This window comes from Bombyx mori, chromosome 21 (genome assembly GCF_030269925.1).
Source record: "Bombyx mori chromosome 21, ASM3026992v2".
Lineage (NCBI taxonomy): Eukaryota > Metazoa > Arthropoda > Insecta > Lepidoptera > Bombycidae > Bombyx > Bombyx mori.
The window spans coordinates 2,370,269-2,392,526 of record NC_085127.1 but is presented as its reverse complement, the minus strand read 5'-3'; the positions used below and the strand labels follow the sequence as shown (position 1 = coordinate 2,392,526).

The 22,258-nt window shown below is 35.8% G+C and overlaps 2 protein-coding genes and 1 long non-coding RNA gene across 4 annotated transcripts in view; 2 read left to right on the top strand and 1 right to left on the bottom strand.

Annotated features, from left to right (window-relative positions):
* LOC105841561 (trypsin-7) overlaps nucleotides 1-6,301 on the top strand; it is a 47,192-nt gene extending 40,891 nt beyond the window's left edge. For both annotated transcript variants that reach the window (XM_062674628.1, XM_012689922.4), the window contains 7 exons: nucleotides 657-804; nucleotides 1,347-1,409; nucleotides 1,917-2,002; nucleotides 2,724-2,903; nucleotides 4,075-4,297; nucleotides 4,844-5,007; nucleotides 5,862-6,301. In XM_062674628.1, coding sequence (XP_062530612.1) covers nucleotides 657-804; nucleotides 1,347-1,409; nucleotides 1,917-2,002; nucleotides 2,724-2,903; nucleotides 4,075-4,297; nucleotides 4,844-5,007; nucleotides 5,862-6,041 — 1,044 coding nt within the window. In that variant the 3' untranslated portion in view covers nucleotides 6,042-6,301. The remainder of the gene's footprint in view (nucleotides 1-656; nucleotides 805-1,346; nucleotides 1,410-1,916; nucleotides 2,003-2,723; nucleotides 2,904-4,074; nucleotides 4,298-4,843; nucleotides 5,008-5,861) is intronic.
* Nucleotides 5,485-8,850, bottom strand: LOC134200838 (uncharacterized). The gene is made up of 2 exons (XR_009975906.1): nucleotides 7,022-8,850; nucleotides 5,485-6,786 (listed from the first exon to the last, which is right to left on the bottom strand). It is a non-coding gene; the product is annotated as an uncharacterized LOC134200838 (long non-coding RNA).
* A 2,034-nt stretch (nucleotides 8,851-10,884) lies between these two features.
* On the top strand, nucleotides 10,885-19,559 carry LOC733125 (serine protease 7). The gene is given in 10 exon segments (NM_001047072.2): nucleotides 10,885-10,976; nucleotides 11,057-11,133; nucleotides 12,110-12,154; nucleotides 12,609-12,708; nucleotides 13,565-13,627; nucleotides 14,621-14,700; nucleotides 15,351-15,530; nucleotides 16,097-16,319; nucleotides 17,550-17,713; nucleotides 19,128-19,559. Coding segments are annotated over 10 exon segments (1,194 nt in total). The 5' UTR covers nucleotides 10,885-10,918; the 3' UTR covers nucleotides 19,332-19,559.
* The last annotated feature ends 2,699 nt before the right edge of the window (nucleotides 19,560-22,258 follow it).

The following is a 22,258-nucleotide window of genomic DNA, read 5'->3' as shown; positions in this document are numbered from 1 at the left end:
GAGAAATTGGCACATGTGTACCTTTGTTTTATTTAATTATGTATTTATCTTCTTCTTGATCTATTTTCTTCTTGACCGACCTGAGTCGGTCTCTTCATTGCCGACGGTCATGTCATGTTTGAAATGTTGACTACTCGATGCACTACACTTATCCACGTCTTCCTGTCCTCGGCGGTTTTTATAGGCTCGGTTATTGGCCTCGGTTATTTTTAAAGGGCCACTTATCTGGATTTTAAAAATATGTATAATCCCTTAATTTTTTTTTAACTTTAAATTTTAGTGTAAAACAAATCAACGTAATAAGTCATAAATTAAATTCATGTTTTTGGCACTTTCAAAAATTCGTCCCTGAAGAAGCTAATACGATAGGATACGAAAGTGAAAAACGATATAAAGTAAACTAATACTCGTTACGTGTTACATTTACGGAATACGAATATTCTGTGAACTCTTTCGTGAATTTAAATTCTGAGAACCTGTTCAGTGTTTTGTTTTGAATCTTTAGATCGTAACAATATTTTAACTGAGAGAAAAAATATTTTATAGTTAAAATATTTTATAGTTTAGTTACGATCCGACTTTATGCTTCTGGTGTCAGTAATAAAAACAAAATAACACTTTTGATTTATTTATTTACCCGATAATGTAATCAACAGAGAACGCTGGCAGAAAATAATACAAAAAGCCAACCCTTGATACAAACATCACCTCGAACTCCAGTCGACCAAAATGAAGATCCTTGCGTCGCTTATGATCCTCCAAAACCAAATTTCAGTCTACCTGGAAGACGTATTAGTGAAGTCAGTAAGTAATTCCATGAGAATCATCAATATAATGACGAAACAAAATAAAAGTTAGAAATATTCAAAGAAACGTGATTATCGCCATCTCAATCTGTTTTGTTGAATCAAACATCACTGTTCCTATAGATGTATCAGCTCGACGATCCATTGGCCACCAAAGGATCGCTAAGCCACGTCTCTCTCCAGAACGGACCATTGCGCCTTCGTGGCCTCATTTAGGAAGGCTATTTATACCGCCAACAGCGATAACTAAACTAACCAAAACCAAAGCATTGATTAAGCAATTAGTCACGGTAACATTTTTGTGAGGATCTAATGGGTAGGTTTCACTACTGTCGCAATTTTTTTCACGAAGCTATGGTATATTATGGATTGAAGAGAACCTCAAGGTGGTTGGCGATATTCATTTTAAAACGTCAATGGACTGCCGCAACGACTTCATCCCGGTTTGGCCCAGAACTTGTCCACAAGCCTAATGACAAAAAAACTGCCATATTTAGTGATCCAAACATCCAAAAACACATAATTCAATTTATTTCACAGAATGTCAGGAGTACATATGGGAATTAGAAACGAAATCAATAAAAGCTCTAAGAGATTTTAAGTGTGAGTGTTTCATTGTTATTATTTATAGACTGAAGTTAAATGTCTAAAACTTCTCTGTTTTACTTTTTTGTCTGCTATGCTTTTTTTTATTGCCTTGATACGTCAACAAGCTGACTGCTAGCTTGGTACTGTGAATGAATCTCGTCACAGACCTTGAGACATGACCCCAAGAATCCAAAAATGGTACATGCTGTAGCTAGAGTTCCATCCAGTATCATCACTGTCATCAGTATCATCCAGTATCACTAGATCGTTGAGTATCTCCGATATTTTCAAATCACACTTTTGTTTAAATATTTCGCTATAGTGTTCGCTAGGCAACTGGTGTTATCAGATCCCATGGGCATCACAAATTGTATTGTCTGTATAGGGATTATGTATATAATAAGCGAATCTAAAAATCTATCATGAAAGCTATTCGCTATTTATAATTTTATTAGTATTTTAACAAAGATAAAGAAATCAATGTAAAATTAATCATTTTCGATAATAATACTCGAATCACAGGCCAACAAACAAATCCTGGACGCATTAAAAAAATACCAATAATCGTTGGAGGACGAGATACAATCCCCGGTGAATTTCTTCATATGGTATGTTTTAGTTTAGTATTACTACTGCGTACGATACAAGTGTGAAATTCTTTTTGGTAAGAAACTGGTTAGTTGTTGACTAAGGTTCTTAATTACGAATGCCTTAGATTTCTAGTTTGATTTAGATGCCTTTTTTTATTTTTTTAAGCTCATAGCAGGGTTAAAGTGAGAATTAAAGGTGAATAATAATACAACTTAGCAATTTTATTAGTGACATTAGAAGAATAATGGAAATAACGCAATTTGATTAATTCGTGAAACTATGTGACATTATTATAATCATTTTGATTTTCCAATAGCAAAATGCTATTTTTATTTACATTCAGTGGCTCTCTCGTGTGCAAATATTGGCTATATTTAATTACGAATCGATTTTTTTTACTTTTTTGTTTTATTTAAAACTAGCCGAGTCCCGCGATGTTACCCGCGTTTATTCTCGTACCGCGGGTGACGCTGCGGGGTGAAGCTAGTCTATGAAAGTAGCCTAAGTTACTCGTTATATCATTAGCTACGGGTCAGTGAAAGTCTCGTCGAAATCGGTCCAGCCGTTCTAGAGATTAGCTGGAACAAACAGACAGACAGACAGACAAAAATTGTAAAAAATGTTATTTTGGTGTATGTACCGTATATATTCATATGCATGTAGTAAAAAGCGGTTATTTCAATATTACAAACTGACACTCTAATTTTATTTAAATGTGTAGATTAAACCAACTTTTAGGGTGCTATAGGATGGAAGGGTGTTAGAAATAACTGGCAATTTAAGTGCGGTGGGTCACTGATCAGTCCCAGTTACATTCTCACCGCAGCTCATTGCTCTGTGGCTTCGGCAAGCGATACCACATTACAGGATGTAACGCCAAAAATCGTTCGGCTCAACTTCAGAAATATATTTTTTGTGGTAAGCTCAATTTTGATTTTGAAATAGTCGTAAGATATCGTCTTGTGAGTCCGCACGGGTAGCTACCATAGTGCTGCCTATTTCTGGTGCGAGTAATCCGTTTCGGTTTTAAGGGAAGAGCAGCATTTGTATTTAAGAATGGAGATTTAAAACTAATCTCTAAAGATGGGAGGGCAACCACTAAACAGCAGGGCTGAGAGCTCTTTCACTGATCTGAGCAATTTAGAAAATGTCATAGCTAGCCTTAATAGGGAGTATCTTCAGCATTAAATAATTATATACAAAAATGTAGCTCCTACTCAGATTTTTCATTATTAAAAGCAATTTGCCACCACTTGTTCGTCAATTTCGACAAAGATGATGCATTAATTCGAACTTTTCGATACGTTCACCCATCAATCATAATATTTTAAGTACGGTTTTAAAATCGGAAACTATGAAGTCGTTGGGTGTAACTTATTTGATTCGCGTGCTCATTTTTAAACACAGCCAATCCCCAACGAGACTTATACGATTTAACGCTATGCGCCCTTAAGGGGACATAGTTTTTAGAAACAACTTTAGAACAAAGGGCAATATATATATCGTTCTGAGTATTCACATAATTTGTATATAGAGTTTCTTCAAACACATGGCAGAGTAATGCCTTAAAGCTTCTAACGATATCAGTCCTTAGTTTTCAATACAGATTTCTTCAACTATTTTGATCATCTAAATATTAATACGTGAAGCAAAAACTTTGTATCCCTTTTTACGAAAATTGCGCGGACGGAGGAGTATGAAATTTTCCACACTTATAGAGAATATTGAGAATAAGTGCACAATGCTAATATTATTTTAAAATAATGCATAAAAGATACTTTAAATCAATAAAGAAAACTTTACACACACTACATACCATGTATTTGACGCACACACGCATGCATACTATTTATTGTCAAACTTTTGTTCTTGACGTCTGTTGTCAAATTGAGAATAGAATATGGTTTGTCTTTGTTAATATTTTTTATAGTGTAGTCTTGGCGAAATTTGTGATTATAGAAGTATAAAATACAATCATAATAGTGTACAAACTTACAATTCTAATAAATTATAGACGAATTTGGACTACTCCGGGACCTCTAGTAAATACAAAGTTTAATTTAAAATGTACAAATTTATCAATTTACAGGAAAATGAAATTAGGTTGAAAAAGTACGACGTTGGTATCAAGAGGATTATCGTCCATCCAGAATACAATCCGCCGAATAAATATTACGATATAGCTTTAATGGAATTAGACCATGACGTTGAATTTAGCAATTATGTCTTCCCTTCGTGTCTCTGGAGTAAGCCTGATATAGCGGAATTAGGAACTTCTGCCACTGTGACCGGCTGGGGTGCTTTACACGAAGGTACTTTTTGAGCGAAAATGGGCCTACAAACTTACGGTCGACTTCGTTATAAAAACTTACCGAGCTATCTAAATTGTAAATAAGACGGCGTCAGTTTAAAAATATCATTTCAAACCGGTATTCTGATTTGCAATAAATGATAAAGGAAATATTACTAAAAATAAAAAAAAAAACGTTCTAGTGTCGTCTTAAGGATCTCGTAGGCCTCTTGAAAAGGAACTGTGAATAAATACTCATCTGTTCGAATTTAAGGAGCAATTTCTGAATATGTCTTGATGACCTCTTGAGAGTCCGCACGGGTAGGTACCACCACCCCGCCTATTTCCGCCGTGAAGCAGTAATGCGTTTCGGTTCGAAGGGTGGGGTAGCCGTTGTAACTATAGTGAGACCGTAGAACTTATATCTCAAGGTGGGTGGCGCATTTACGTTGTAGATGTCTATGGGCTCCAGTAACCACTTAACGACCAGGTGGGCTGTGAGCTCGTTCACCCATCTAAGCAATAAAAAAAATCTTCGTTAACCCAATAATCGTAAATTGTTTCTCAGGAAGTTCAGATATCTCTCCGGAGCTGCAAGCTGGCGATGTCAATGTGATCGACAGTGATATGTGCGATCAACTTCTCCAAGCATATTGCAATAGGAACTGGTGTGGCTTGATGGATCATCAGCTCTGTGCGGGGAAACTAACAGGCGGCGTCGACTCTTGTCAGGTTGTGTAATAAAAACAACTTAGAAAGAACTAGCTTTTCCCGCGACTCCGTCCGCGTGGAATAGTTACTCTGGCTTAACGCTAAATTTGACCTCCCACTTCACTTACGTAGAAAATGAAAATATCTTTGAATTATAGTTATGGAGCTATTTAAACCCCAATTTTGAAACATTCTTTATTGCTGCTCCACTTGTATTGGTCTTACCGTGATGTTATAGCCTATAGCCTTCCTCAATAAATGACCTATCTAACGCTGAAATAATTTTTCAAATCGGATCAGTAGTTCTTGAGATTAGCGCGTTCAAACAAACAAACTCTTCTGCTTTATAATATTAGTTTAAAAAGAATAAGAAATTATTAGATACAGTTAGAAAAATTAAACATTTCCCGCTATGAAAAACGGCTTAAGTCTGGTATATAATCTATCAGTTCTTTGATACATCTGTTGGTACATAAAATCACAGAAAAACGCAGTTGGACATGTAACACTGTATTTATTGAAATTATAGCAAACATTTAAAAACTATTGTATGTTAAATTCAATAAATGCTTAATAGTACATAGTAGTTACTTCTTTTGGTAGCCATTTTACGTGATTCGAAAAACAAACATGCAGACTTTTAAAATAAAAATATTTACTCATTTGATATTCAATTTGGAAAAATATAGATTTTTTTAATCTTTAAGAATCAACCAAATCACTAAATCATACACTAGACAGATTTTACATGATTATAAAATTAACAAAATTGGTCTTGGCGAATAAACCGCTGTGTAATTATCTGCTGTGTAATTAAATGCCGTAATTATCTGCTGTGTAATTAAATGCTTAAAAATAAATATTTTGCGTCACAGGGTGACTCCGGAGGACCACTTCAAGTCAAAATTAACTTAAAGGTAGACTCCGCTTACAACATCTACCATATTATCGGAGTGACGTCATTCGGCATCGGATGTGCTCAAGCGAACACACCCGGGATTTATACTCGGGTATCCAGTTTCATTGACTGGATAGAAAATATCGTATGGCCCTGAAAATGCGGTGCAAAGATGGAAAACAATTGATACAGGACAAATGTATTTCCTAACTTCTGAAGAATTCCTAACTATATCTTAAATGATTTATACAAATAAATGGTGTTTGGGTATAAAATATTAAAGAAATTCTCATAAAATTTACATTTATATTGTAATTGACATACAATGTTTTATTTGTTTAATACATTTTTAATACTTATGCTGTTATTGCTTTATTTTTAATCTGGTGAAATTTATACAATAAAACAGAAAAGCAAGGCTTGTTTTGTTCACCGCCCTATTAGTTTCTATTGAGGGTTCACTTTTTTTCCCTACTTATGCTGATAGCCTTGAGAGGCTATATCAGCGTTACCCTAGCATGTAGGTGAGCTGTCGAGGCTCAAACCGGAGGTGTTGCTAGCACTGGCCCTAGGAATAACAGTGCTTCGTAGAATCTACCACCGGATCGGAAACACGACCCACTGAGAAGATCCGGCAAGAAACTCAGTGGGCTGTGTCTGAGGGTTAATTTACTCGCCGAGTCCTTCGTCGAGGGAGAGAATTAACTGATCTTAGAAGTAGAAAATTAAAGTTAAGACGCCGTTTTTTTAGGGGACGATGGCTGAGCAGTTCCCGGAGGCCAGAGTCACACACTTTTAGCTTGCGAGGAGTAATAATACTATCTACTATCATTGAAGGTGCTAAATCTTTCGCCCTCTCCTTCTCTACGTCCCTCTCTCTCTCTCTCTTTCCCTCCCCACCCCTAAAATCAAAAACAAGTCAATCAACATTTTTGCATGGCGTCATTCTGGATTCTAAGTTTACGTGATTTGAAACAAAAACAAATTCGTTCTAAATTGCTTTTGGTCCATGGTGGAAACTGGGGTATGAGTAGGATGATGATGGTATGGATGATGGTATCAGTAGCTCTCGAAGAACATCCATCCTAAAGGCACCAATATCGAAAAACATATCACATCGCAAAAACCTCCACTCACCTCAAGGTAACAGATCCAAATTTCAATTGTACAGTTTATCAGGTATCTCAATCTTCAAATTGAAACACTTCACAACAGAACCACACCAGATGGAGATACTCCGCCTCCAGTATACCATCACCAAGGTCGAACTTCACTTCTTCGACTGACTTGGTGGTGCAGTAGTTAGCGCTTCTGACTGCTGCGCCGAGAGTCCTGGGTTCGATTCCCACATCAGGCAAACTGTGTGATTTTTTTTATCTATATATTTGAACACATATAAGTATCTTTATCAGTCTCTGCTACCCTTGACACTGGGAATCCTAAATTGGCACCGAATTACGCGAATTACGCGAAGTGCCCGATTTGTTTCCCCAGTTATAAAAAAAGGTCCAAACGCGCGCTAAAACTAGAAATGAATGGAATAAAATAAAGTTAATAATTGTCTTGACATTTATTACAATTGCAAGGGACTGTCCCTCGAAACATTTAAAGTAATTATTGAACAAAGGTCTCTTGTGACTCAGGTAGGTCATATCAAGAAAAAATCCCCTGGACTAAAGTCCTACATAACGAATCGTGTACCTAATGTGACGTCATTTGACATTTTTCGCCTTATTTCGCTTAAGTCGAAATGTCATTAAATTCAATAATTTACATAATTATATTTTTGCCTATTGGGGCTATTCTAGCTACGCGTGGGCGGGTAGATGTCCTCGCGGGCTCAACCTGAGAAAATTTGCCAACACTAGCCCTAGCAAGAGCAGTGCTTCGCAGAATCTACCACCGGATAGGAATCGCGACCCACTGAGAAGATCCGACGAGAAATTCACGGGGCGATAGTTACACGGAGTATCTATAATTACAATGCTAACTAATTCAGGAATCAATAATACTTTTACATGGAATTTAATATCGAGTGCTGGAATCGATGGAATTTTAGTTCTCAAATGTATGTCTTGTTAAAAATTCATTAACTGATGGATTTATATCACTTCATGTTTCAAAAGCAATCAGTTTTCTATTTTGATTGTTTAAGATAATATTTATACAATACAATTGAGCCTGTGAAATCATGTCTCAATGAAATTGGCGAATTTCATGTTGAGAACCCCGACTCCGGTAACAACGTCACAGTAGATGGACCACATGCTCCTATGTCCGTTAAAGCCATAGAAACTATACCTCCGTCGGCTATGGACTAACTATAAACAACTATAAACTTTTTAGAACTCCAAGCATCAAAATAATGCGTATATCTAGAAAGAGAGAGAGATACAGAGAGAAAGGGAGATATATTGTTGATAATACATTGCAACATATTATATTATTTTTATATTTTCATTAAATGAAAAATTTCAAAAATTGGTTTGGAAAGTTCCTTTTTAGCGATTAAGCCGACTATGGTACAAATTCTACGTACATGTTCAATATTAATTATGTTATAGTGTGCAATAAAGTATATTCTTTCTCTTTAAATATTTTTTAATCTATTACTAATTTTATTTCATTACCAATTTTAACGTCTTTTATGTTAGAAAATGGTTATTATTATAACCTAAACGCTACTCAGGGTCATATTAATGAAGAGGAAATGTATCAACTAAATTGCATTATCAGATCTTGATGCGCAGTCTTTGCACTGAACTTTACATTTATTTACGTTATAGATAAAAAGACTGTAAGCCCATAATCATAACGACGAGAATACCAGCGCTTGTCCAAGGTCCAATTTTATTGTTACTACAAAATAAATTAGCTTCCACTACTATAGCTATAGTGACATTAACCTATATGAACTCACTATATATAAGATCTGCAATATGTACATATACTATAGGCAATTTCTTTAGAATTTCCACAATTGATTGATTTTGCACCTTACTTTTTATCTCACCGTGTTACGTCGGCTATAAAACATGACGTCACTGCTTTTCCGGGAATACTGGTCAATTCCTAAAAGATCATAATAATATGTAGCAAGAATATCGCTTGCCATAAACACAACAACGTCTTAGGTATTGTATTACCGTGAAAAGGTCGAAACCTCATATTCTGTTCAATAACAAAACAATTTACGGCCCATTTAACGGCCGACAACAGTTACAATTGATTTGTGGCATCATATCAATTAAAGTATTGTACATATGACCATCAAATTGTTTGGAATGTCGTGGACCTAAAAATTCCCAAAGCGAGACACCAGATTTAATATTAGTGGAAACAACATTGTTATAAATAAAAAGACTAGAGCCTGCACATCCAAGATTATAATTTCTAAATCTACTAAGTATAGATGAAGTAAATCCTTCAGATCTATCTTTTATTTGTATGGAGGAGCTCCTGGCAGCAAGGGTGGGCTCAGCCGTGACAGGTGGGATTTGGTAACAACTTACCGAGCACATCCAAAAGCGCCCTAACTGCTCAAGGATGAGCTCAAGCTCCTTAGTGCGTTTATCTCGCCTGAGATCAGAATCGCAGCTCGCTGAGAAAAAATCCTGTGAGAAACTCAGTTTTTTTTTTTGTTATTGCTTAGTTGGGTGGACGAGCTCACAGCCCACCTGGTGTTAAGTGGTTACTGACCCATAGACACTACCCATAGACATCCACAACGTAAATGTGCCACCCACCTTGAGATACAAGTTCTAAGGTCTCAAGTATAGTTACAACGGATGCCCCACCCTTCTAACCGAAACGCATTACTGCTTCACGGCAGAAATAGGCAGGGTGGTGGTACCCACCCGCGCGGACTCACAACAGGTCCTACCACCAGTAATTACGCAAATTACAATTTTGCGGGTTTCATTTTTATTACACGATGTTATTCCTTCACCGTGGAAGTCAATCGTGAACATTTGTTGAGTACGTATTTCATTGGAAAAATTGGTACCCGCCTGCGGGATTCGAACACCCGTGCATCGCTTCAACACGATAACACCGGACGTCTTATCCGTTAGGCCACGACGACTACAAAAGTTGGTATTATTAGTCCATTAAAAAAGTTCAAATTCCATTTTCACTGTTGTCGAATCATGCCGTGCATGTGCGGAATTCGTCACTAAAAATATTCCCTATTCCCTAGATGTAGATTTAATTCAAGTAATTTCCTTAAGCGCTGTAACCTAGCACTTTGATACGAGAAACGTGACCACGTAACATTTCATACTTTCAAAGTGAAGCCGTTACAATTAAAGACCATGCTAATACTTTTTAGGTATTTTTTTCTTGTATTAAAGCAATTCACTAAATCATCCTGGCAACAAAAATTGGGTATTACACAAAATAAAAGTATCACTCTCCGATTGCGTGCTTTTTGATTGTCAATAATTACATACAATTACACAATTACATTAATAAACATAATAATTACATTAATACCTACAGCTTAATTTTCTTTCCCGATGATTCTGTTTTTTTTTTCTTAATTTTTAGTGTATACATGTTTTGACTCGTGATTAGAGGAATTGCAAACCTGCCCGGATAAATATAACCTACGTATATATGTATACTGATACGGATTTGGCTTGATACGAAATTGAAATTGATTATGAAAAGTAATTATTGATAAACACTAATGTTATCATTAAAAAATTGGAAATTGTATTTTTTTCAGAATGTCAATATCAAAAAAAAAAAAAAAATAGAGTACATAAAATGAATCTAAATCAAAAGGCGTCAGTAGTTAAGATCGAAATTGTGTTATTAAGTGGACACAATTTTTTGTTCGAAACGCTACACATCGTTATTCAATTCATGATCTCAAAGGTCTTCCCTCGTAAAACCGGTCGGAGTGCCAACGACATCATTCGCTTCATATAATATTCGCCGATATCCGATACTACGTTATTCCAACATAATCGTCCGAAGTGCGCGGTGTTTAATAGAATACTTACAAAGTCCAAATTTGCGTCACATAACATGGCGGTTACATCGTTATTGAGACTGGAAGTATTGTTTGCAATAACCTTTTGCATCGGTGCGTTAATTACATTTCTTAAGAAAAATTTCGTAGGGTGCAGTAAAATTTTATAGATATATATATATATGTGTTTTCAGTGGCCGAAGTGTTAATGCACCCAGAAAACGACGCACTGCAAGGTTCTAGTGATAACAACTCTGATGGAAATAAACGGGTTTGTTCTTTTCGATCTTTTATTTGATTCTAAGCTTACACGAAAACAGTTTTCAATTTATTGCCTGTGAAATCATTACTTCGATTATCGGCTTCAAGCATTCACGTGATTATAGAAACTTATTTCAATATGATAATAATTATAAATGTAATAAATAATTATAAATTGAAAACCGGTCATCTCTAATGTATTTGAATTGCCACACTAACTTAACATTACTCAACTGAACGCAACTTCATATTATGTGCGTTGGGCCGTTGTAAACAAACTTGACCATGGATTATACAATCAAATTCAACAATTAGGGACATGAATGGATTCGTTGTTTCTGGTGCCTAGTAGATGCGAAAAACGCATTGTTGTTAAAAAAAATTGGTAGGTTTTTTTTTTTATTGCTTGATGTGTGGACGAGCTCACAGCCCACCTGGTGTTAAGTGGCTACTGGAGCCCATAGACATCTACAACTTAAATGCGCCACACACCTTGAGATATAAGTTCTAAGGTCTCAGTATGGTTACAACGGCTGCCCCCACCCTACAAATCGAAACGCATTACTGCTTCACGGCAGTAATAGGCGGGGCGGTAGTACCTACCCGTGTGGACTCACAAGAGGTCCTACCACCAGTAAAGTAATGGAAACCAGTAATTTTATATCTAATATTATTACTTCTTCCTATTCTACCAGCACAACCGTCTACTACAGTTTATCCTGCTAGTTTCTCCCTTCTCTCTGCCTCTTCGTCAACAGTATTTTCATCCCTCACATTGGTTTAGTGTTAGCATCCCTTAACTCCTACCTTGAGTATTGGTGATACTGGGAAAACTGTGACCCAAACTGATGTTTATCGCGAAGAAGCACGTGGAAATCAATTTGTAAGGAAATCCTTACTGTTGATTACTTTTAATATCATAGCTTGAAAATATTTTATATCAGTATGTATAATGTTTTGTTTTTCTCCACCATTTCTGCTTCTAGCCAGAAGAAATATGGTCTTGGGGCTATGTGGACAATACAAAATCCGTGAGTATGAATTCTATTGATTTCACTCGTCATCATTATCCTCTGTATGATCGCGTATGATCAGGCTATTTATCCAGCTACATCAGTTAAGAGTTACATCATAATTTCTATATATATAAAAATGAATTGCTGTTCGTTAGTCTCGTTAAAACTCGAGAACGGCTGTGACCGATTTGGCTGATTTTGGTCTTGAATTATTTGTGGAAGTCCAGAGAAGGTTTAAAAGGTAAATAAATATGAAAATGCTCGGAATTAAATAAAAATAACAATTTTGTTTTTCCTTTGACGTGTCGCCCGTCGGACGGATTCCTTTTGTTTGTTTTAAGTTTATTTTATATAAAAGTTTAGGTCTTTTATTTATCGATTGAGGCACTACGAAGTCTGCCAGGTCAGCTAGTTAGTGAATATAAATAGATAAACTAAAAGAATACTGTAAAAACTTTTGCGGTAACAGAACAACCAGTCTGCAACCACCGAAGAACCTGAAGTGTGCAAACCGTATAATCCAACAGTACCCAACTTCGAGAAACCTGGAAGAAGAATCAGTGAAGTCAGTAAGTCAATTTCAAAAATAACAATATATTTTGGCATCTTGACGTATGCAATTGAGTTCTCAATATCAACTTTATTCAGACCCTTCAAAGTGTAAGGATCTAGGAGTTTTGATTAAAAGCAAATATACATTGCCTTAGTGTTCGGCCACATCACCATAATGTGGCACACTTGTGATGTATCCTAGTCCTTATGCGGTCATCGGTATTAATCAAAGTATTCTATATAAACATTACTAAATTTAAAGAATACTTACCAGAGATTGGCTTTTGAATTGAGATTGAAAATATTTTGTAATTTGGATCTGCGTTTTATAACCAAAACAAACAATCTATTCTCACTCCTTTACTGTGCATGCGGTCAGACTGTGGAATTCACTGCCGGCTGACATCCGAGTTTGCAAGTCTGTTTCTGTTTTTAAATACAAGGTCAAACAATTTTATCTCTCATCAACCGAATGATCATGGTTCTATACTCTTCGTATATACGAGTGTTACTGTGTTACTTATAATATTTTGTATTCAAGTTTAACAATATTTACTATGTGTATGTGCATTACTATAATTCTCATGTTGTATTTGTTATTTTAGTTATGTGTTAATTGTTCTACACACACTCATCATTTTTTATTATTATTCTCATTATCCTCTCGCAGGTCTGCTGGAAGAGATTTCTTAAAGAAATAAGCAGTGCCTTTGTACATAATTTTCCTATTACTCTGTACTATGTCTTCTTTTCTGTGTGTACATAAATAAATAAATAAAATAAATAAAAAATCGAAAAGCTATTGAATAATTAATCATTAAAATGTTATCCTGAATAAAACCTCGAAGTATTATATAATTTTCTATTTTACAGAATGCTATGAATATCTATGGAATATAAATTTCAGAGAAGAGCGTGATCGAAGATTGGACAAATGTAAGTACTGTATTTTACGGCAAAGAGCGAAGATGGTGGTTTCGTCTTTAAAAAAACACAAGCTCTTGACACAGATTTTGACTAACCCTTTTTTTATTTTTTATAGCTTAGATGTGTGGACGAGCTCACAGCCCACCTGATATTAAGTGGTTACTGGAGCCTATAGACATCTACAACGTAAATGCGCCACCCACCTTGAGATATAAGTTCTAAGGTCTCAGTATAGTTACAACGGCTGCCCCACCCTTCAAACCGAAACGCATTACTGCTTCACGGCAGAAATAGGCGGGGCGGTAGTACCTACCCGTGCGGACTCACAAGAGGTCCTACCACCAGTAAATCCTTATAAACACTATATTAGAAAGAAGCAATTGTACAGAAATAATTTCGATTCGCCGAATTCAACAAGAAATGGAAGCTCGTAAAAACTGATAATATTATTCTGTACCTAACTTATTAAGTGCGCTAGAAAGATTAATTTTATAACGTCCGTCTGGTGTAGTGGTAAGTGACATGGTCACTACACAAGGGGGTCGCGGGTTCGAATCCCGCCAAGGGAAGGTATTTGTATGATAAATATAAATGTCTTTCCCAGGGTTATGGATGTATCTTAAATATATGTATGGGTATAATAAAAATCTTACATTTATTTCCGTTATCTGGTACCTGTAACACAAGTTCTTTACGAACTTAGCACGGGAGCAGTTAACGTGGTGTGATTGTTAGTAAATATTTATTAATATTATTTATTATCAGTGTTAAAATAATACACAATGTACTCATTTCAATCAAATGTTACCGTCGTCTCCACTCCGTATAGATTTCAGATTGGCATATCGTCAAATATCTTAAACAATTGCGGTAGGCAGCGGTTTGGCTCTGCCCCTGGGATTGCTGAAGTCCAAGGGCGACGGTAACCACTCACCATCAGGTGGGCCGTATGTTCGTCTGCCTACAAGGGCAATAAAAAATTTTTTATTCTGAATATTTCAGGCTTTAAGCTGCATAGTAATGTCCAGCCATCATTTGCTATTGGGGGACGTAACACATTACCTGGCGAATTTCCACACATGGTTTGTTAACAACATAATAATAATAATCATTTTAATGTAAAATATAATAAAATATTAGAGTAAAAGTCGAGAAAAATCTACTTAATAATTTAAAATATAATCTAATCTAATCTAATCTAAAATACCTATAATAATATACAACAGGGTTTTAGTATTTTCTTTTCACATATTAGTTAATCTTCCATGTTAAATATTGTTAGAAAATGACACAATAAATTTAGATCCGCCCAACTCCAAATTTCCAATACCAAATTTTTTTTTAGGACAGTAGCCATCTTGATCTCGTGTCTCTCCGGTAGTAGATTAATTATTATTATTAATTATTTCATTAGATTAATTCGCAAACCAGCTACTCTTGAGTTGTTAGGTCTCCCCTGGAGGTGCTCGGGTAGCTGTTGGCAAATCTCACCCCTTCTGGCTGAGCTCTTGCTCGCCCACCTGTCCTTGTGAAACTGAATAGCCTCTGGGCCACCAACAATCCCAAATTCATAAAAAAAAACTCATATCTCAAGGAATTCCCATTTATGAGTTCCGGTAAACATTTAGCAATAGACTTTTAATTCATACTACAAAAAAAAAACTTTAACTTGACCAAAACATACTTTAATTGTTACATATATAACATACTTTTAGATATTTTATTTTTATAGGGTGCCATAGGCTGGCAGGCAGTCGTTGGATCCTGGATATTCAAATGTGGTGGATCGTTGATTAGCAATAAATTTATACTGACTGCGGCTCATTGTACGAGCTTCTCCCTGAAAGACACTACCATCGCTGATCCTATTCCTAAGATCGTCAGACTCGGCGACAAATATATTTTAGACAAGGTAATAGCTATGTCCTAAGTTACAAACTTCTACTTGTTTATCTAAATAAATGCGAAAATATCGTTACGAAAATTGAGACCAACCTTAGTGGCGTTTTTACATACTAGTGGTCCTGCAGTAGTCGAAATTCGACTATAATTAATTGAAATTATAAGTTTGAACATTATTATGGTTCTATTGTCAAAGACTATTATACTTCTATAGTCACAGATTTCGCCAAGACTACACTGTAGAAAAATAATATTAAATATAAACAATATTAATCTATTCTAAATTTGACTACAGATTTTAAGCAATAAGAAAAGTTTGACAATAAACAAAGAGTATATGTGTGTGTGTCAAATACATGGTAGTGTGTGTAATGTTTTCTTTATCGATATAATGTATTTTTATGCATAATTAAAAAAAAATATTAGCATTCAGCACTTCTTCTCTATATTCTCTATAAGTGTGGGAAATTTCATATTCCTCCGTCCGCGCAATTTTGGTAAAAAGGAGATTTTGGGTCACAATTAGTATGTTCTAAATTATTTGAAAAGATTTTTATAAAAAAACACATTTTCTAGGAAGTAAACGATGGCATAATCCCTGAAGATAGAGAGATCGTAAATATCATTAAACATCCATCCTACAATCCTCCGAAGAAATACTACGACATTGCCCTCATGGAGTTAGACAAAGATGTCTTCTTCAGCAAGTACGTGCAGCCGGCATGCCTTTGGCCTCACTTCGATCTCAGCAGTTTGGGGAAAAAAGCTAGTGCGACAGGATGGGGAGTTGTCGATGCAAGTAAGTAATATATGGCGCTATGGACCCTAATCCAAGCTAATGATGCTGTTTTTTTTTACACGTGGACTAAGTGGCTATCGAGGAACTAACACATAATAACTCGAGACATGACGTCCAAGTTTTTTTATTTATTTTTTTATTGCTTATATGGGTGGACGAGCTCACAGCCCACCTAGTGTTAAGTGGTTACTGGAGCCCATAGACATCTACAACGTAAATGCGCCACCCGCCTTGAGATATAAGTTCTAAGGGTCTCAGTATAGTTACAGTATAGTACAAATATCAAATAAATTAAATAAAAATTCTTCCATCCTTCAATCTGATCGTACAACTCCTTCGTGGTTGCAATAGGCAATATGGTTAATTACACAAACATTTAAAAAATACTTGACGTTAATCTACAAATGTTAATGACCGATTTACTTAGAAAAGTAGATGCATGTCTGATTTGAATTCTGGCACAATCATATGATACTATTTATTACAGCAGCCGTCTCCATTGGACTACGAACGCTCCATAATTTCGTATAAATTGTTTCAATAAGCTCCAATAGCCAAGCGAGCCGTGAACTAATGTGGCCATTTCTTTTAATTATGGAAAAATAAATTTCAAATTTAGACTTAATTTTTTTTAATTGCATCTAATTAATACTTTTTTTTATTGCTCTTGTAGACAGACGAGCATAAGGCCCACCTGATGGTGAGTTGTTACCGTCGCCCATGGACTTCAGCAATGCCAGGGGTAGAGCCAAACCGCTGCCTACCGCTTAATACTCTCCACAAGCCTTTTTTAAAGAAGGACATGTGATAGCGCTCGGGAAACACCGTGGAGGGGATATTTTCACCGCTCAATTTTAAACGGCCGTCTGGTGTAGTGGTAAGTGACATGGTCACTACACAAGGGGGTCGCGGGTTCGAATCCCGCCAAGGGAAGATATTTGTATGATAAATATAAATGTCTTTCCAGGGCTATGGGTGTATATTAAATATATGTATGTGTATAATAAAAATATTATATTTATTTCCGTTATCTGGTACTTGTAACACAAGTTCTTTACGAACTTAGCACGGGACCAGTTAACGTGGCGTGATTAAAAAAAAGAAAAAAAAAAAAAATTTGCAACACTTGCGCTACAAACATTCATACGTACTTACTTATAATATTACTTACTTTACCCTACAAAGTAGGGAGGATTCAAGCTGAAACTAAGCACAAACAATCTCTTTTAGGAAGCACTGACATATCGCCCGAACTGCAAGCTATCGTAATAGATTTGATAGATACCCCGCAATGTCAGCAATTGCTCGAGACTTCGTGCAACAGACACTGGTGCGGTGTCGAAGATCATCAGCTGTGCGCTGGGAAGTTGGCTGGGGGAGTGGATGCATGTCAGGTTAGTATCTTTATTTATAGACCTTTAAAATATATGCCTTGCCTATTTCTTGAGTTCCAGTTTAAAAGTTAGAACATTTGACATATTATATGTCTTTGCAGTCATTGAATCCATTTATATGTACCTATATATTATAATAATATAATACAAATGAAACTTCATTAATTGAAAATATAAATGTCGTAATTTACGTTTTTTTTTTATTGCTTAGATGGGTGGACGAGCTCACAGTCCACCTGATGTTAAGTGGTTACTGGAGTCCATAGACATCTACAACGTAAACGCGCCACCCACCTTGAGGTATAAGTTCTAAGGTCTCAGTATAGTTACAACGGCTGTCCCACCCTTCAAACCGAAACGCATTACTGCTTTACGGCAGAAATAGGCAGGGTGGTGGTACCCGTGCGGACTCACAAGAGGTCCTACCACCAGTAACAGTTGTGTGTGTGTGCTCAAACTAATTAAATAGCAAATTGTGAGCATATCTGTACATACTGAACATACAACAAAAATCAAAACAAATAAAAACCGTGACATTTGTGGATGCTATTATAACTTACCATTAAATAATTATCATTGATTTTCTTCTTTTTTCATTGATTTTCTGCACTTACTTTAGTTGATTAGTTAACATCTGAAATTGTGATTTCTAAATCATTAAATATCTTCTACCTTTGTTCACACACCGGATGAACCTTAAACTTATTTGCAGTCAAAATAAATTTATGAAACACTGTCTATATTTTGTTCATCTACAGAGGCGGAATATTTTAAATCAATTTTGCAGTCTTCCTTGTAATTCACTGATACTTACACCTTTCGATTTTTTTTACTTCACCAAACAACCCATAACAAACAACGCCTCTTCAAATATCCATCATTCCGGACGATAATCGGCATGATGAGTCGTGACGTGACCTATCAAAGGCTCAGAGAAGTAACAGTAACATGTACTGACAGTGAACCTCTATATAAAGGGCAACTGGGAAGTTACTAATGGATGTGACGTGTGAAGTACATTAAAATCATTATTATATTATTAGATTATACTATATAATGGTCAGCTACTAATCCGATAGTGTAATGCGATTTTAGTTTCTTCGAGAATTTTCTTTTTTTAATCTGTCTTTGACAATTCTTCCTTTTATTTTCATTTACTGGTTTCTTCCCTTCTGCGAATTGTAGTTTTCTGCTACTAGTGCCCAAATTAGCAAAATACGCTCGCAATTTAGGACTCGGTAGGCATCTCTTCTTCAATAGCCAACTTAGCCTGTTTGCCAAGACCCATAAACACCAAAAAAGATACGGAAAAAATCTAAATAAGATTCAAATATCTGGGATAGGTACCATGGAAACAGGAATGATGAGTAGGATGGTAGCATTACGAGCTCACAATTCACTTTCATCTCTACAGGGTGACTCTGGAGGTCCTCTCCAAGTTGAAATATCTCTTCCTACATCGTCTCAAGGCAAGATATATTGTATAATCGGCGTGACGTCATTCGGGATCGGCTGTGCTCTCCCTGAACTGCCCGGGATATACACGAGAGTGTCGAGCTTCATTGATTGGATCGAACAGAATGTTTGGCCTACAGTCCACCAAAGTGGTACAGCTTAGTGCACTTTTAAAACCAAAGCTTTCTGGCATTGAAACGAACGTCGAATTGTAATTAAAAACAACGTTCTTATTATGAAACACACAATTAAGAAGAATAAGTATATTAGTAGTTATAGTACATAAGCACAGAACAATTAATATTATATTATATATATAAATGTTATGTTTATAATTCTTAATAATGCATATTATATCAACTTTTATCCATTATAAGTTAAAAAAATACGACATTGGAGTTTTAATAGACCATACATATTTAATACTAGCTGACCCGGCAGACTTCGTAGTGCCTCAATTGATAAATAAAAGACCTAAACTTTATTTGATTCCGAGAATTTTCATATTTATCTACCTTTTAAACCTTCTCTGGACTTCAACAAATAATTCAAGATCAAAATTAGCCAAATCGGTCCAGTCGTTCTCGAGTTTTAGCGAGACTAACGAACAGCTATTCATTTATTATATATATATATAGATTTGTTTTAAGACCATCCTTATTCAACTTTATACTACTACTGTATAATAAGCTCAACGATTAGACGCAATATACATTTCAAGTCGAATGGAAGATGGAAAAAAAATCAATAAGAAATTAATTAAAAAAAATACTTTGCGTTTGTATCCATTATATATCAAATGTCATATAAATATTATAGTGTTTGGCATTTTTGGAACAGTAACTCAAATATATAAAATATAGACTGATTATACGACCTATACCTACCTATATGGGTTTTTAACTATAACTCAATTTTACAAACTTCAAAATCCCCTTCATATACATCAAATTCAATTTTCTAAATATCAAATTCAACTTCTATACCAAGGTTAGATTTTTTATTATTCTTTTAAAAATAACAAAACTCAAAACAAAAAAGAGAAGAATATGCGAAAAATATATGTCAATAAAATGCTTTCAAGTCGTGTTTATAAAATTGAATTTAAAGTTATAAACCCATATCTCTATACATAAAAATGAATTGATGTTCGTTAGTCTCGCTAAAACTCGAGAACGGCTGGACCGATTTGGCTAATTTTAATCTTGAATTATTCGTGGAAGTCCAGGGAAGGCTTAAAAGGTAAGAAAATATAAAAAAAAGCTCGGAATTATATAAAAACAATCAATTTTGTTTTTCCTTTGATGTGTCCCCTTGATATGTCTTTTATTTATCGATTGAGGCACTACGAAGTATCCCAGGTCAGCTAGTATTAAATAGATAAAGGCGTAAAAGACAGGAAAAACAAATTTAAAATAACTCTTCATAGAGTCTGTTGTTAATACAAAAAGAACTGAGAACTAAACTAGGCTCATTAAGGATTCGACAGCAGAACTTGAAGCGTTTCGGAACAAACGACTCATGAATAGCTCATAAAACGAAAACAACATGCAATAAAACTGGCCTTAGTCCTCGCAGCGTTCCAGAATCAAGACTAACACCGACCTACTGTTACACTGTGATGTAACAAATTACGTGTATATTGTTACTGTTTGATTGTATATAGTAATCCCTTGCATGGCTCTGTATTTTTATTGTTATATTTTTTTGGAACGAAGTTTTGGAACGAAGTTCCTTATCGCGCGTTTTGAAAGGGGGCTAGACGGAAAAAATTCTTACGAAAAGCTGTCACGACACCTTTTAGATCCGTCATTCTGACCAATCAACGTGTAGGCGCTTATCGCGTGACATTGCTCGTATCCGATTGGTCCGCGTAATGAGTACAGTTTCTCGAGATAGCGTTTCAACAATAGTAATTTAGTTCATAGTATTGTTTTTTTCTTCTTCATAATGCCGTAATTTATTATTATAACTTAAAAAAAATTTACAATTCCTTCACTAATTAATCGAAAGGAACTTCGTTCCATCCGGGTGTCCCTTGACACCTCTGAAGTTTTTTATGCTTAGATGTGTGGACGTGCTCACAACCCACCTGGTGTTAAGTAGTTACTGGAGCCCATAGACATCTACAACGTAAGTGAGCTATCCACCTTGAGATATAAGCTCTAAGGTCTCAAGTATAGTTACAACGGCTGCCCTGCGCTTCACACCGAAACGCATTACTACTTCACGGCAGAAATAGGCGGGGTGGCGGTACCTACCCGTGCGGACTCACAAGAGGTCTTACCACCAGTGATAAAATTGGTAATGAGTAAGGTAAATGGTAATGAGTTAGTATAATGGCTCTTCAATAAATTCGTGCTCCAAATCTACCTCGCCCAATTTAATTCACTAGCAAACAAAAATTACCTTAAGCTATACCTTTGAAAAATAATACTGTAGATCACTTGAAGATCAAGTCAAAATGGAAATTTACTATTTTTGTGGCGTAAAAAATTAAAATAACTAAACTCCTCTCCAAACACAGTCACTCCACTCAACTCACATAAACACACACACAATTAACGAATATAAGTTTGTAAAATTAATAAGTATAAATTTTAGCAATACAAGCTATGCTTAATGCAAAAAACCACTGAAACTTTATATTAAAATCTTTAGTTTGTTGGAAACAAAATATGTATATACTTATTATGCTCAAACTGTTACATTTAATCAAAACAATACCTACTTTTTTTTTTTTGTTTCCTACCTATGCTGATAGCCTTGAGAGGCTATTTCAGCTTACCCTAGCTTGTGTAGGTGAGCTCGCGGGGCTCAAACCGGAGAATTGCTAACACCGCCCTAGCAAGAGCAGTGCTTCGCAGAATCTACCACCGGATCGGAAGCGCGACCCACTGAGAAGATCCGGCGAGAAACTCAGTGGGCTGTGTCTGTGGGTTAATTCGCTCGTCGAGCCCTTCGTCGCAAGCGACGGGTTCGGCGAGGACGGTGACCGGTGCTTGTATTGCCTAAAAGCACCGTTAGTGGATCAGGAGGATCCGTGATGACGTGCTTTGGGCGACGTCGACGGTTTACCAAACGGTCTAC